Source organism: Acromyrmex echinatior, chromosome 4 (assembly GCF_024713525.1).
Source record: "Acromyrmex echinatior isolate Ae372 chromosome 4, ASM2471352v2, whole genome shotgun sequence".
Taxonomy (NCBI): Eukaryota; Metazoa; Arthropoda; class Insecta; order Hymenoptera; family Formicidae; genus Acromyrmex; species Acromyrmex echinatior.
In genome coordinates this window covers 13,099,367-13,116,018 of record NC_141855.1, presented here as the reverse complement: position 1 = coordinate 13,116,018, position 16,652 = coordinate 13,099,367, and the positions used below count along the sequence as shown (strand labels likewise).

Sequence of the window (16,652 nt, the reverse complement as noted above, 5' to 3'; positions counted from 1 at the left end):
TTGACACAAAACATTATACGGCTGGTCGCCGCACCCTCGATCTCGTCTCGTCTCTTCAATGGCCGCCTAAGAAGCACAAGTACGCGTCTTCAGGGATACGCTTGTGATGATACGTTGAGGGTTGACGTAGTGTCACGCTACGTTCTAGTCTGTCAACGTATCGTTTACAACAACCGACCTGATGATCGTGTTCTCTCCCTCTCCCTCTCCCTCTCCCTCTCTCCCTTTCCCTCTCCCTCTCCCTCTCCCTCTCTCTCTCTCTCTCTCTCTCTCTCTCTCTCTCTCTCTCTCGGTTTCGCTGAGTGGCCCTAGAGAGGGTGTGTAGTTGAGTACGTGCCAGAATAGATGCAACCCTTAGCTACGCATTCGCTCGTCCCTCCAGTCATCATCCATTGTTTAGCTATTTTGATGAGCCAACGTATTTCGAGTACGTTCGACGTGACTTGATTCTTGGTCTATTTCCGTAATCGGAATCTGTCATATAATCAAATAAGAACGTAGGATTTTGCAAATTCTTGAAAAGATTTACATGCCGGAGAAACATTGAATCGATCGTACATCATGAAGTTACGAGAACGCGTATCCATCAACGTATAAATAAAAAAAGAGTAAAGTTCGCGCGATTAATCTTTCTGATATAACGCTCCTGTTACGTTCGTAATCCAATCCGATTCAAGAAGAGCCGAGATCAGAGATCCGAGATCATATTTCTGATGTATGCTATCAATCCGGGGAAATTCCCGGAAACGATCGAATCGCTGAGACGATCGATGTACGTCAGAGGATTGTACGGACAGTGGTGGAATTATAATGTGAACCGGGGGAACTCATGGAAGATGAAGAGTTAACTTTTTATGCGAGACACCTTTCCACTCTGCTCTTCCTTCCGCGGGGAAATGATTACGGAGCTCGAGGTGAATGTAGGTCGCAAGATATATCCAATCACAGGTCCGCACTGGCTATTCGAGCGATGCTGGAGTACGCTCAACGTTAAGATTCGAAACTCTGTCGGCTTTGAAGAAAGAGGGGCGGCGAAAGAACGAGAGAAAATGAGAGAGAGAGAGAGAGAGAGAGAGAGAGAGGGTGAGAGGGTAAGGCAGGAAGTAAATCTTTGCTAGGTACTACAGCTTTTATAGGAGAGAGTCCACGATTTTCTTTTTCGAGAAAACGATAACTTTCCGGATTCGAACGTGCACGTCCGAGAGACGATGCCGCGAGGGTGGGGAATCCGCCAAGCTACTAGAAACGTTGCCTTGGCTTATAGGAGATAAGTAATCAAGATTTAAGCTCGCCAGGCTGGCGTAAGGGAAGAGAATTGCCAACGTAAGCGCTCATCGGAGACTCGAACCAAAACAACTTCCGACCTCGCTACTTTCGGCTATATTCGGCTACTGAGAGTACCTTGGACTCGAGCCTGCGTCGGGTAGATAAAAGCACGTAATTTTAGTAAAACCAAGCCATCTAACTGTGTATGTGTATGTGTGTGTGTGTGTACTTTGACTTGTAAATTTATAGTTAGAGTATACAAGCCGATAGTATCGTTGATAATTCATGTCGCGACTGCGACTCGCGGGTGCGATAATAATTCTTCTTTTTTTCTCCATAATGCTGCATTTGCGTAATTTGTCCAAAGTTTCGCACGTTGAAACTTTACGTTAAAACGCCGGTGCGCCCCCAAAATTCCTAAAACGCGCTGCCTTTGACGTACTTCGATCGCGATTTCGTCAGAAGCACACGCGGAAACACGCCACGAGAACGCGCACGTCATTCGTTGCACGTTCTGCAACGTGGATAGTCCGCACTTGGTCGAGCCAGCTTCCAGATGAGCAATGCTGGAGGGAATGCGGAATACATCGGGAGCGAACCGGCATTCCTACTTAAATCAACATAACTCGGGTGATGAATGGTTAACAGGCTTCGGCGGGTGAGGAGGGTGACGGGGGGGATCGGGACGTGCAATGCGCTCCATTTATGGAAGCTATTACAGCCGAATTTCAGCGTTAAATGTATGATTTATGGCCGGGCGTATTATCTTCGTTCATGTCCGTCGACGATACAGTGCACGTCCCACCGCCGCTCTTCCGCTGCTCTCTCTCGCTGCTGTGTGACCCTCCCTCTCCCCCTCGTCCAGAAAATTACTTCGTATTCGGCCGGTGCGATGGCGAACGAAAAATCCACCGCCGAATGTCCATTCGTTGACGCTACTGCGTGATTAATGCGTTTCTGATTGTTATTCGTAATACTCCAGAATTTATGGCGCATTAGTTATTACCTCAAAATAAAGCGCTCGCGCGCTGGCTCGAAATCCCTCCGTTCGCATCCGTCCAGGTCCGCGCGAAGATTCGCGACAAGTCCGGATTCCGAGTTCCGGCGAGTTTTCCGAGAATTCGCGAAAGCACCACGGTGGTAATGGAAATTTTAAGCGTATTTAAAGTTGTATGGCGCTGCGGCCGCGGCGTTGCGAAATGAATAATGAAAAAGAAAGGCGGAAGGCAGATATCCGCGAAATATGTATGCTAGGCGGAGAAAGTGCGCGCGCGGAGGGAAAGGAGCGGTAATCTTAATTGAATACAGTTAAGCCGCTTTACGTTTTGCCGTTAATATAACTATCTAACGTTCGTCCTGTTCCTTGTTATGAAGCAGGTATCTCCGACGCCTCCTACGAAATGCAGGGACCCAGCTTCATGACGGAACCGCCGTCAAGGGTGGAGTTCACCAACGTGAACGGCGGCCGGGTGGACTGCACCGTGCGAGGAAATCCACTGCCAACCGTCGACTGGCTCGCGGCGGACGGCGGTAGTATAACGAACATCCTCGGCATCAGGCACGTCCTCGGCAACGGGACGATACACTTCCCCGCGTTCGAGGCCGAGGCCTTCCGGCAGGATGTCCACTGGGCCATTTACAAGTGCTCCGCCGTCAACAGCGTCGGTGCGGTCGTTAGCAGAGACGTCACCGTCAGAGCAGGTATGTCAACCGAGCGAAACTTGCCGAGCTCGTTATCTGCGGTCCGCTTCTCTGCATTATTCCCCGTTGCTTCCCGACATCGTCGACATCCTCCTCGTATTCTACGGAGGTCGTGCAGGAGAAGACCTTACGAGTGACGCGTGCGCGTGTGTACCCGCAGACGATGGACTCATGCTTACAGATTCGATCGCCACTTCTGTTCTTCGGACGGTGAGATGAAATTTCCTTCTCGCACACGTTTATGCATCGTATCGGATTATAATCGGCGAACTAAGTAATGGGGCTGTCTCTCCGTCGTGTCACAGCGGAATTTAGAGGATAATGGAATTACTAGATATTGAAATCGCAATTTGATATTTCATTGAAAGAAAATGTTGTAGAGAAATCTTGGAAATAATCAAGTTATTAAGAATTATACAATTTACATTATCGTATTAGACAATTATTGTCGCATCTTGAAAGAATATACAATATATATTATCGTATTAGACATTCATTGAAAAATTAAAGAGCTTTAAATAAGAGAGCTTCTTGCGGTGAACTCTAATGTAATAATTAAGTAACTGAACTAATTGATTTTCGAAAAAAACAATTTTATTTGTCATAATTTGAGGTTTCGAGTATTAGCAAGTTAAATAAGTTACAGTGTTTAATGATAAATGTTCTGCACAGAAGGAATATTTTTGCTAAAGTATCTAAAAATTTAAATAGATATACAGAACTGGAAATAATTCTGTTGGATCAACTATCAAAATAATTATGAGGGCGCTCGAACTGGTTGCTAAAACCAGAAAACTTTTTGCAGCACTGTTCATCATGCTTGAATTCCTAAATAATTATTTTGATGGCCCAACAAAATTATTTTCAGAGCTGTATCTAAATTTTAAAATGTTTCAGAAAAATTGTTCTTTTCGTATACTACATGAAAGTGTATGGAGAAAACTTGGAAGTAATCAAGTTATATTCTGAATTATTCGCACATCGTATGTTAAAAATTCCCGGATGGCACAATTCGTTCTACATATAAATGTTTTATGAACATTTTCCAGAAACTTTGAAATATTCTCAAAAGATATGTATATATAAAGTAAAAGGAACGTTGTAGGAATATTTCTAACATGTTCAATGAGACTGTTTTTGTAATTTTAGAAAAGTTCATGAGTTATAAAAACAGGCTCAATTGAATTTGTAATTTGTACCTTCTTGTATTATAGTTATACTGTTGAAGAAAGTGTGTCGAATGTAATACAAATCGCATGTTTTAAACGATCTACTGAAATTTTTCGGTTAATTTAACACGACATGAATATGTTAGAAGGTTACACAAATATTATGTAACAGAATAAATACAAGAAAAGTAATATTGATACAGTTTGTTAACAAACCGTGGAAGCATATTTTTTTTTAGTAAAATTAACATTTATGTATTAAATTAACCCATATTTTATTTATTTATCCTAGAATTTACATTTTAAAATTCTTTATTTTATGTTATTTGTTCACTTACTCATAAATTATATCGTTTCAATACTAAGAAACTTGAATATTAGTTTAACGCAAAATCTTTACATGATCATATTATCTTAAATCGACATTCGAATCTGTATTAAAAAATTTAATACAAATAGTTGACAAGAACGTGAGTAGACTGCTTCCAACACACATATATAATGTTTTTGTGTAAATTTGAACGTAGCCAATGTTATGTGAAAGACATTAAAGAAGCAAAAAAAGTTGAAATTAATTTGATTACAGTGCAGAAACATGATTAGCGATTGCAAGATTTAGACGTAAATTACTACTCTGTATTACTCCAAATAATGCTCTGTATAAAAAAACTTTCCTATTTTTAAAATATTCAAAATGTTCAATAAAATTTTGAACGTTTTAGGAATAGTTTGCAAATGTTTAGTGCATGTATTCCCGAAGAAAGATATTGGTATTGATATATGTAAAATATTCATAGTTATCTGGATGATGTGTTATCTGGATTAAGACAATTGAAGAATTGTGACAATTTATATTATCGTATCAGACAATTATCGATTAATTAAATAAAAGATCTTTAAAACGAACTAATTTTGCGGTGAAATCTCAAGTAATAATTAAATAATCGAGCTAATTTGATTTTCGATTTAAAAGGGTTTCACTGTGTCATACTTGAAGTTTCTAGTATTAGTGAATTAAGTAAGTTACTGCAAAGAAAGAACGGTTTGCTGAAGTATCGAAAAGTTTAACTAGAGATATAGATCTAAAAATAATTTTGTTAGACTATTAAAATAATTATGTAGGTCAAATTGATCGCTAGAATATCAAAACTGTTCGCAGCATTGCTTATTAAGCTGGAGTTTCCTAAATAATTATTTTGATAGTTCAACAAAATTATTTTTATATTCTAAAATTATTTAGATCTAGATATTTTTAGACTTCAACAAAATTGTTTTTTTCATGTGTAAATATTCATCTTGGTATCAATGGATAAGTGTGTGATCTGATTGAAATTTTTTAAATATTTTGAATATATTGAATTTCCTAACATTTCTCTAAATTTCTTTATGTAAAAGATTTCGCACACAAGAGTCTTCAATATTTATCTGCTTTGTAAAGAAAATAGAGTTTGACAGGCATGAGCTGGTGAGAATATATTAGAAATTGCGTATTGAACAGCCATGGTACTTAGTTACTGAAATCACGTTAATGGAAAAGAGATCCGTCTACGGATTCTTTTTACTCGACGACGCGATACCTTCCAAAACTCACGTCTACAAGAGTATCGAAGTAGAAGACGGCGAGAAAAGAGAAAGAGGCAGGGACGGGTAAATGGAGTAAAAGGAGGCCGCGAGGCGCCTTAAAAATAGAGCTTCCGCCAGGTCAACGAACCGGAAGATATCTTATCGACCTAATACGCCCGTAAATCATCGTCGCGTGAACGCAGCCCATACCTTTTCAGATTCATGCCTGGTGCCTCTGCCGCGTCAGCTCCTAGTATCCGCCTCAGCCATTTCCTTTTTGCTCATCTCCTCCACGGTTTCATCCTGCCTTTTCCTTCGCCCTTCTCCTCGGTGCTTCCGTGCTCGACGCCCGGCTTCAGCTAGCGCTTCCTTCCGTCCTCGAGAAAAATCTTTCGGGCGCGCACGCCCTATTCTTGGAAACAAAATGGATATGATTGCGTGCACGATCGCTCGAGTACGTTGCTAGTTGCCACCGGAAATGTCACCTTTTTCGTTTTCCCACTACCTCGGCAGCTGTCGTACGTAATAGCGACATTTTGTCAAAAAATGGAGAGAGAAAGAAGGCGATAGCCTGTCATGCGGGGTTACTTTGTCTCTGTAAGGAAGATAACTTTCCACCACTTTAAAAGGAAGCTTCCGTAAGGGGATTGGTTTCTAAAGAAGGAGTTTATGATTCTTCTTTCCATTTTCATATGAAAACCACTTCGTGGCTTATCTTGGTTATTTTTCTAGAGTCTAAAAGATACATTCTAATGACGATACATTACGTTCGTTGTTCCTGTACATGAAATTCGGCCGAAAAACACCATCACCCGTGGGAGTAACTTCCATCATTCAGTATTTTCCCGCAGAGTTACGAGACAAACAAGCCATTAGTCTCGTCGTTACTTGACATATTTCATCATCGATCCCGAACGTCCCGAACGATGTAAGGCAAACGACATAAAAGATGACGAGAGATGGCAGAAAATAACTGCCGCCAGGGCATCGTTGCAAGAAAGTTCAAGCTCGGGAATATGGAGTATTTTATTCGAGAATACGTGCTACCTTATATGACATGACTTGCTATACGCATAATAAGCTGAAAAGATATAGAAAAATTCAGTCTATCGGTACAGTAAGGAATCGTATAACGAGAACGGATAACGAATACCATTTTGCAGATATTGGCGTTCGCCTTCGCTGTTTGCCTGTATTCATCACGGATTCGTGTTAGCTCGGGGGCAAACTGAATTTCGTATTCAGCTCGAACAACTCGAACAACTCGCAGAACTCGTTATTTATTTCGTAGAAATGAACAAAGTGATTCGGACGCGACTCGAGAAACACATTATATATCTCGAAGATTCGACAACCGTTGTTTACTGTTCGCTCAACTGATACGCATATATAAAGTACATACATACTAAGCACAAAACAAGCGTTACACAACGATATTACTTTGCGAATATATGATATGTACGACGTGTCGCCTTACACCGAGAAAATGAGTAAGTTTAACGACCGCACTAGACTCTTTTATAAAAACTACAGGAAGGAACCACGTTGCTCGCTTTTACGAGACGGACTTTTACTCACGTTTTCCACCTCGTGTCGTGTTTCTCAGCTTAGCAACTTATTGTTTAAAAATAACTGGGATATGTCGGCGTTTTTTATTTTTTTACACAAGATTATTATTATTATTATTTATTGGTATTAAATGATACTTTTTAATTTATTTGTTTATTGAAGTAAAATCTGAAGGAATTTATTATAGAATTTATATTGCATTAAGAAAGAAAAAAAAATTATTATAATATTTCTTTTAATAATTTATGATTAATATATGTACAATTTTTATTTTGTTTATTCTAAATTAATTACATTTTTATTTAAAAGCGCGCGAATGCACACACATTCATATTTACGTATGTATATTATTGGTATTCTCGACCTTAAAATATCGCTATTCGTTAGACTTGTGGATTCGTTGTCGCGTAAGCATATCGTTATGAGAGGTTCTCTTCTTGATACTTTTTCATGCAATCTGATTTGTCGAAAAAGCGCGGTTTTTCGTTTTTAGTGGATGATTCGTAGGGAGGACGGATGTGTGCTCTCTGATGGAAAGCTAGTCGACGTTGCTGCTTTTGCGCGTGGCATCTTCTTCTCTGTCTTTCATTCTTTGATTCTCCTCGTCCTTTCCCTCCTTTTTGCATTCCCTTCAGCTATCTCTTTTCTCTGCTCGTTTCATGCTTTGTAAATATTACCTGCCACGAGACGTCTGCCGAGTTTATGTTCAGCTTGGTTGCCGCGTAACTGAGAGAGCCAAACGAGCGATATGCGGGGAAGGATAGAAAAGGATGGCTGTTGAGGGGAAACGTAACTAGAAAGGATGAGAGAGAGAGAGAGAGAGAGAGAGAGAGAGAGAGAGAGAGAGAGAGAGAGAGAGAGAGAGAGAATGATAACATTCGCAGAGGGTGGGCGAGGGGATGAAGAAGGAACACGAGGAGGTGGATGGAGTACGGGCAAACTCACTGAGTTTTTACCCCATTCTGAAGTCTGAGTGCCTCGCTCCGCTGACTCTCGAAACGGGTTGCGGAGGCAGAGAACCCAACGCACCACCACACCACAGCGATTCCCTGGCTGCCGCCACCACCATCGTCCGCTTTCCTATCTTCTTTCTTCTTCTTTCGTTATTTCTCTCTTTTGCTTCTCCCCCTTCTCTCTCTCTCTCTCTCTCTCTCTCTCTCTCTCGCGCGCGCGCGCACGCTCTCTCTCACTCTTCCTACTTGCCTGACTGCCTTCCATGTTCTTTACAACCTTATTCCATCCACCTCTTAGACATGCCCTTACCAACCTTTCAGCCGAGCCCATCAACTTACGTGGGCTGCCGGGTCAGGAGCGAATCGCGACATGAGATTTTGGATAAGACAGCCTTTTGGGATTTTCTACTCTAGTCATATTGTGCTGTCTCGTTTCTATCAAGCCTGCGAGCATTCTCGTTAGTCATGCAAAGTCAGCCGCGTAGAAATGACAGTGGTTAAACAGAGAGTGACGTGATTTATCCAAAGAAGCTCGCGTTATTCCATCTTTCTCATAAATTACTTTCTTCTTTTCTTTTAAACCTATCATTGATGCGAAACAAAATAACTTTTCCGTAAACTACAAAGTTTCTCTAACACGGATCACATTAAATTATTCGCTTGACGTAAAAGATTTAATTGTAAAGATACGGTACGATATGAAGGAAGCTCTCGTTTAGTTTTTATCTTTTTATTTACTTAACAAAAAATGACTAAAAGCACATAGTAAATCTGAATAATTTAACATACGTGATCGTTTTCGGCGAGGGCTTTTTTCGTAATGTTCCGTTATTCTGTGCAATTATTATTAAATTTCTAGCAAATTAACGAAGGCTATTTGTTACTCATTTTATTAACTGATCGTGTAAATTTAACATGCGGATACGCGCAGTAAATGTATCGCGTGTTTACCCGCAAACGTGCGTTAAACAGATCATTAAGTGGAGAGAGAGAGAGAGAGAGAGAGAGAGAGAGAGAGAGAGAGAGAGAGAGAGAGAGAGAGAGAGAGGGTGAGAGAGAGAGAGGGACGGGGGTAAAATTACGCATGTCCGCACATACATTTACGAAAACTCTAATTAGAAGTGGCATTGAACGTTGTTGAAAACGTGGTAAATTGTCCCGCGTTATACCATTTTGGTTCTTATCGGCAAACGTGTATCAAAGTGAATTGTAATGTCGTGCGGTTGCGGCACCATTAACATTTACGTTACGTTCTTATGGTCTCCGGAACCATAGTATATGGATACATGGAAAGTGGAACTTATCGTTACGTGTTGCAGTGGTAAACCAACGTTACGATCCGGAAGTGCAAAATCCCAGCGGCTTCCTCGGCAACAACGTGCTCATGCGCTGCAACGTGCCCAGTTTTGTTCGCGATCACGTCACGGTCACGTCTTGGCTCCAAGAACCAGTCTTCAATATTTATCCCTCCACAATGGGCGGTAAGCAAATTAAAAAAATAAAAAAACCAAAATAATATTGTACATATAGATTTATATTCACTTTTCAATATGAACGAGCGTGTGTAATTACTCTAAAATGGAATATAGAATTATTCTATTTAATATGAAACAGGAGGAATTGAATTATTCTAAAATTACAGTTACCTTTTACCACGCACGGGAATATTGGGTATTGTCGTGTAAATTAATTATATCGCTGGAAAACAGGAGTTATATTGCATGACGTCATCTACGTGCGCGCACGTATAAACACGTAATTTCCTTCCGATCAATTTAGATTTCCATGATGATAGAAACGTAATTCAAACCTCCTTCCCACCCTCCCGTCACGCGCGTGTGTTGTTATAGATGGCAAATATCATATGCTGCCGACCGGCGAGTTGATGATAATCAATATTACGCGAAGCGACGCGCAGATGACGTATCGGTGCAGAACGCATCACCGGCTAACTCAGGATACCGTCGTCAGCAGCAATGTAGGGCGGCTGCAACTGACTGGTGAGTACGTCATAGATTTTTCTCCTTGTACACTCGGGGCACCCAAGCTTGCTTTGCTTAATCGAGTTATTTTGCAAGGGAGGATTCCTTGATCAATTTTAATTGTACCCAGTTTTTCCCAGTTTTTATAATATTATAGTTAAAATATATCAGAGTATTATTCATAATTTAATTTTTTTTTTCTATCAAATTACTGTTTATATCTAAACCATAACTTATTAATATTCAGAATTATATTATGTTTATAATTAAAAAATAGGGAAATTAATTTGCGAGCATTAAATTAAAAATTAAAATTTTATTAAAGTCAAATTCGCCGGAAAAAAAGTTAACCAATTTTAATTAACAGAAAATATGGTTATCTTATTATTTTACATATTATTTTCGATTATTTTCTCCCCTGAAGTTTATTTCGCGGAGAACTATTTTCTATCGCTCTAATTACTCGCGAAAACAATAGTTCGATATTTTCCTCGAGCAAATATTGGTTTTAAACTAGTCTATGAAATTGTTATATTCAAACATATTATGTTAAGAAGTCTATTCATTTCTCTGGATACTACAGATGCAATCTCATTGTTCTTATTATATAACTATCTCGATTCAGGATTAATTAGTTGGCGGAAAATGGGTTCGATTCCGTTCGGTCGTTCCATCATAGTTTCAAATACAAAGATGAATTTATTTCGACAATTATTAAATTTTTCGAAAACGTAAACAGAGAGCAGCAGAAGCCTTGGATATCCGTTGTGCTTGTCGAACGGTAAATTCCCGTTCCGCCTCGAGCTGAACGTATAGCGGACGTATGGCGGAGTTTAATTAAATGTTTACTTTACCTGAACCCGATTCGATCGATATCGCAGCAATTATATTTCCCATTTTTTTCATTTGGAATGAAAGCAACTAAAGAAGAACGGCGAAAAGGGAAAATTTGTCCCACAAATCGAGAGCACGATACATCTGCGTTATTGAAATTTTTAATAAAAATTTTAATTTTTAATAAAAATAAAGCTTTTGGAGCTCGCAAAAGTGCGTAATTATACACGAATATATTTATTTATGTTATAAATATTGCCTACGTGAGTCGCCATTTAATTAATGTCCGCGCGATCAAAAAAAGGGATCGTCAAGAATCAAGGCATCATCATACAGAGTAAATAATTAATTCCAGGGAGCATCGTCCTCGTTTTTATGCTATTGCAATTTGTTCCCTATCGTGTCGAGCACATTAACTCGGATCTTATCTCGCGTTAGCGGAGTGGTCGCTGGGGATGAAAGAAGATAAAAACAGTGCGTTTAACGGCCGGCATGAGATCCATCCGAGCGACTTCTTCGACAACGCGCGGTCGATGTTTAATTAGATAACGGTTAAAGAAGCGATGACAGTATGGCCTTATGTTACTAAGAACTGAATAAATTACCGAGAACTGAATAAATGAGGACGACGAGAAGATAGGACGAAGGAAGTTACTCCGAGTGGTCCCGCTAATGACGTTTCTCTTCTTCGTAGGATGTCACATCGCGTTCGAAATTAAGTGGAACTTTAATCGCATCCGCACGAACATCGAGGGAAATGCAAACCATTGTGCTTACATTTCCTATCGCAATACCATCGCGATGTAACCGACCTAGTGACGTCAATTCTTCCGGGATCATTACAAATACATTATCCGTCTGTTGTTCTTATTTAACGTACGCGATTGAAATTGATATCTCATGTATCACGAGAAAACTGAAATAATGTTTATGATGGAATATTGATCGTACTCTCTTTTATCAAAGTATTCTCATTGTGAAGTCTCCTCGCTGTCTTCCTATAGACTACATTCTAGATTTTCTAAAACTACTAGACGGAAAAGAAAAGAGAGGGAGAGAGAGAGAGAGAGAGAGAGAGAGAGAAAGAGAGACAGTGTGTTCAGAAACTTTAAAACTAGGAGGATCTCCTGTGACATCGCAAATTTCGGAGGACGTGCGACTTATTTAAAGTTTCTCGTAGGTTCGAACAGAGCCGTGATTTTATGCGGTCGCTTACTTTCTGTTCTTATATTATACTTGCAAGCAAAATTCTCCATGTTGCATTTGTAAAATTGCCTCGATCATAGACGCGCTTCGAATAATAATGCCAATTAATTAATACGGTTATTGCAAATTTTGGCAAGCTTCATCATACCGCGTTTTAATAAGCTGTTGTTGAAAGAGTTTCTCAATTCGAAAATTAGCTTGGCTAATATAACACGATTTAACCAGGTACGACATGTTTGAAATCCATAATCAGCACGCTTTGATATATTTCTAATCACACAAATATTTCCAACAAACATCAATTAATTATCGCCACAATTAGCTCGTGAGTTAATTACCTCGTGTATCATTCGACAGCTTGCCGAATAAACGATATTCGGTGAAAGCCTAGTAGCGATATACAGGTAGGATAAATATTTGTTCAAAGCGAGTTGCGAACGCGCAGAAGGGAACGAATAGAATTAACCTACAAAAAAAAAAATGCCGCATCAACCGCTAATTCCAGGAATAGCTCGGGTTCTTTTTACATTTCTGAATTTTGCAATACAAACAGAATAATATTAACACAAAATAATATGAATTGTAATACAACAATTACTATCGCATCAATATAATTATTCGGTAATTATTGAAATAATATATGATATTATATATGTATAGATAATAACAACAATGAAACAATTTAAATTGCAGCGTATCATCGATATGTCGATAATGACAATTAAATGACGTTTTATAATTTAATGTTATCCTTGAGAGAGGAGAATGAGATGCGGGGTGGAAACTAGCGGGGTGAGAAACGCATAGCCGTTTGTGTGCCGCCGCATAATCAGGCAAGAAAAACCGATTCGACGTGCCCGAGCAAGAATATCTCGGCGGACGTTAAAAAATTCACGGGTTTCAATTTTCCAGAAACGTACGCGTTCGCGTTCGTGCACTCGTAATAAAGCCGGCCCCCTGCCGCGTTGGATATCTTCCGCCGTAAGGTAGAAATTTATGCTAAGCGCACTTAGGTAGTTAATAACTTAATAATGAAGTTCAAGAGAAATTTGATCGTTTGCATATTTCGACGCGCGCCTTCGGACCGTCGGTTGGTATATACCCTCTAAATTAACCAAAATCTCGATGTACAGTAGTTTTCCTGGAGTAATGAGGAAACTTTTCGGCGCATTATCCGAAGCGAGCGTGTAAATCCCAGCAGGAGGCTCGCCGAAAATTTAGAGAGCCAGCGTATAAAGTTAACATTTATCGCGCAATTTCGGGGAAAGTAATAACGCACGATCGTGAAACGATTCCGGTACACAATTCAGCGATACACATGAGTAGTCGTAGAGCGTATACATATATCTCTTTATTCACGGAAAAAAAACAGTTTTGTTGAAGTATCTAAAACTTTAGCTGGATACAGATCTGAAAATAATTTTGTTTGGTCTATCAAAATAATTATGTATAGGAGGCTTAAACTGCTAAAATATTTCAAACTTTTGCAACATTGCCATCAACGTCCTAAATAATTATTTTGATGGTTCAAACAAAATTATTTTTAGATTTGAAATTAAATTTTCTAGATACTTTAACAAAGTGTTATTCTTACCGTTTAATTCTAAATTTCGATATCTGAATTTTTTTTATAAATGTAGTCTCTTACGAAAAGAATCATCGCTGAATTTCAAAATTGTGGCAGGAAATTCAAATTAGAATTATGGAATTTATATTATTGTTTAATTTTGTTTACTTGAGTTTTTACTGAGATTTATCTGAGATCCGTATTTTACATGATCGTTTAGATCACTAAATTCTTTCTCTTCGATAAATCGAAGAACCGTAATTCCTCGGAATTGCACTGATCAAAACGTCAGTTATAATTAATTAACACTAGCATTGTTATTACTCGCATTGACATTTGCTATTAATTTTAATCATATTGGGAAATGCAGCGCGAGGCAGCGCGCGCATATACAGTTACTGTATAAACGTATCTCACGTAAACGATAAATGTTTTTGTCGCAACGTACAAGAGGTATGTATGAACGCTCGCGGCGAGTATTCGCCGCCGTAATCCAGCGCATTAATTCCCCGTTAAATGTAACAGCACGTATGTGCGATGCTGTCCACACATCATTTGATCGCGAAATAACACACGTGCCGAAGAGGAGGGCACTTGAGTATCTATGGACGAATCAATAAACCACGCTGCATTTCTACCGCAGATATGCGCGGGGGCTAGATTGAGTGGCTTTATTTTAACATAGCCATGGCGAAATAAAAATACCTACCATTCGTAATTGGACAAATGGAATAATTGTAGCGCGACCGTGATACGCCGCATGATGTTTCATGTGTGTCATTAACCGGCGTATTTTCATTCTTCTGCACTCACGAAACGCGTAACCCCAATATATTTAATTAATTTATGAATTTTCATGCCGTGCATAAGAAAACCTGAAATTTCTGAGCGAGGCGAGATTATTGTAGACGAAAGTATGCTAGACGCGAATTAGGAACGCGAGCGATTTATGCGATACAATTTCGGCGGAGTTGCTGGCGAGGAATATTGTAGCCGTATGCAAAAACTTAATTAACAAATGCGATTTAATTTTTATTTTTTTAATTATGTTACTTTTGTGATTTTATTGCGAACACAGCGGCAATCGCATTCGTATGCGTGTTGCATGCGAATGTCTTTTTTTTGACGTAACGTTTTAATTTATCTCAACGCAGACTGATGCGGTCTCAAAAAAAAAAAAAAAAAAAAAAAAACAAGAAAATGTTGCGAAATTTCGTTAATGCTCGGCGCAAGTTTCGTGCAGGAGTTCGCTCGACATTGCCGTTCGAGCGGAACGTAATTTTTCCGACGTTTTGGATAGCGCGTGACGTAATTTCAAATTCTCGCCAAAGCGCGGAGATATATCGTCGTTATCTAACGTGGTTCCGCTTCATAGTGCACCATATCGTAAGACGTGGCGTTATCTGCGACCATAACTCCCCATTAAACGTCGCGCTGGATGCGTGCGCGGAGTCCTGCCTTTTTTTTTCTTTTTGTTTCCTCCACCCCCTCCCCCGCCCCCGTGTTCCACCCGTCTCTCGCCTCCCGAGATCCCGCATTTCCTTCCCTCTCCGCGGACAGTAACGATTTATGAACATATTTTCCGCGTATCACACGGCAAACTTGCCCGGAATCGATCCTCGAACGAGCGCCGGCGACCCAATAGCGTCCCACGATTTAATCTTCGATTTTGCGCTATAATTGAATCTACGTGCACCGCTTGTTTCTATTTTCAGAAATTCGAGGCTCCATGCCGCCTATAATAAATGAGAAACTGGTCTACATGTCGGCTCGTCTAAAGGACACTGTCGTGATCCCCTGCGTGGCCTACGCCAATCCCACCCCGACTAACAGGTAAGATTTTTTTCGATATAATTCGGTTCCACATTCTCTCTCTCTTATTAATATTATCGTTAGGTTAATCAATTATTAATTTCATAGATTTATTAATGTCGCTTATTAATATTATAGATCAATAAATTATGTTTAATTCTCAATTAAATTTATATTATTAACGAGGCGTATTTGCGAGGTAGAGACGGTTCTTCCGCGTATGCGTGTATATACGTGTATACCGGAACTCCGCGTACCGAACGTCCGGGTTTTCAGTAGTATTACCAATTTCGTAATTCCCATAATTAGATTTTAAATAGCATTTTTTTTCCACGCCGACCTCGTTCCTCTTCTCTTATCCCTCTTCCTTGGGGAGGGCTTGCGTTACGCTCAGATACGCAATTAAACGGTAAGCAGGCATTTACTTTCCGCCGTGGCCCAACAATGCTGTTAAGTAATCTGCATACAAAGTATGGTACGTTGCGCTTGAATTAAAGGCGATGCTTGAAGATTAAACAAACCGCTTCACTAACATCACATACGTCGCGATTGTGAGATAGCGGTTACGAAATCTATATATAACGCGACGTCCCGGTGTGAATGGCAGTTAATAATGAAGAGCGATCACGACGTACACGATAAATATTGATGATCCGATGATATTGAATGAAACGGACGAGACTGGCGTATATTGGGTTTCAATCGCACTTCCGTTTTCGTTACGCAAGAATATGGAGCGTAAAACTAACTGTGGGCAATTATCGGTTAAAGTCCGTTCACGTTGAAAGAATGCGCCTCGTGTTACCTTCATTGGCTCTGCCAGGCACAGGAAACATCGTAACAGGTAACTTCTCCACGAAGAGTTTCGTTAATGCCATTTTTCCAAAAGGAATTACAGAAGACAATGTAGTTAATTAGATGAAAATTTGTATAAAAGTCGTTACCTTTGTTAACGCGGGAACTCGGTGGGAAATAAGGATAAAATAAAGATAAAGACTCATTATCTGAAATAATATATTACATAACGTAT

General features: G+C 39.7%; 1 protein-coding gene across 5 annotated transcripts in view; it reads left to right on the top strand.

Annotated features, from left to right (window-relative positions):
- Window positions 1-16,652, top strand: part of LOC105146454 (cell adhesion molecule Dscam2) — a 93,332-nt gene that overhangs the window by 24,719 nt on the left and 51,961 nt on the right. For 4 of the 5 annotated variants that reach the window (XM_087406018.1, XM_011056733.2, XM_087406016.1 and 1 more), the window contains exons 3-6: window positions 2,641-2,967; window positions 9,541-9,702; window positions 10,072-10,221; window positions 15,526-15,643. In XM_087406018.1, the coding sequence (XP_087262144.1) occupies window positions 2,641-2,967; window positions 9,541-9,702; window positions 10,072-10,221; window positions 15,526-15,643 (757 nt within the window). The remainder of the gene's footprint in view (window positions 1-2,640; window positions 2,968-9,540; window positions 9,703-10,071; window positions 10,222-15,525; window positions 15,644-16,652) is intronic. The other variant, XM_087406017.1, reaches the window with a different exon arrangement.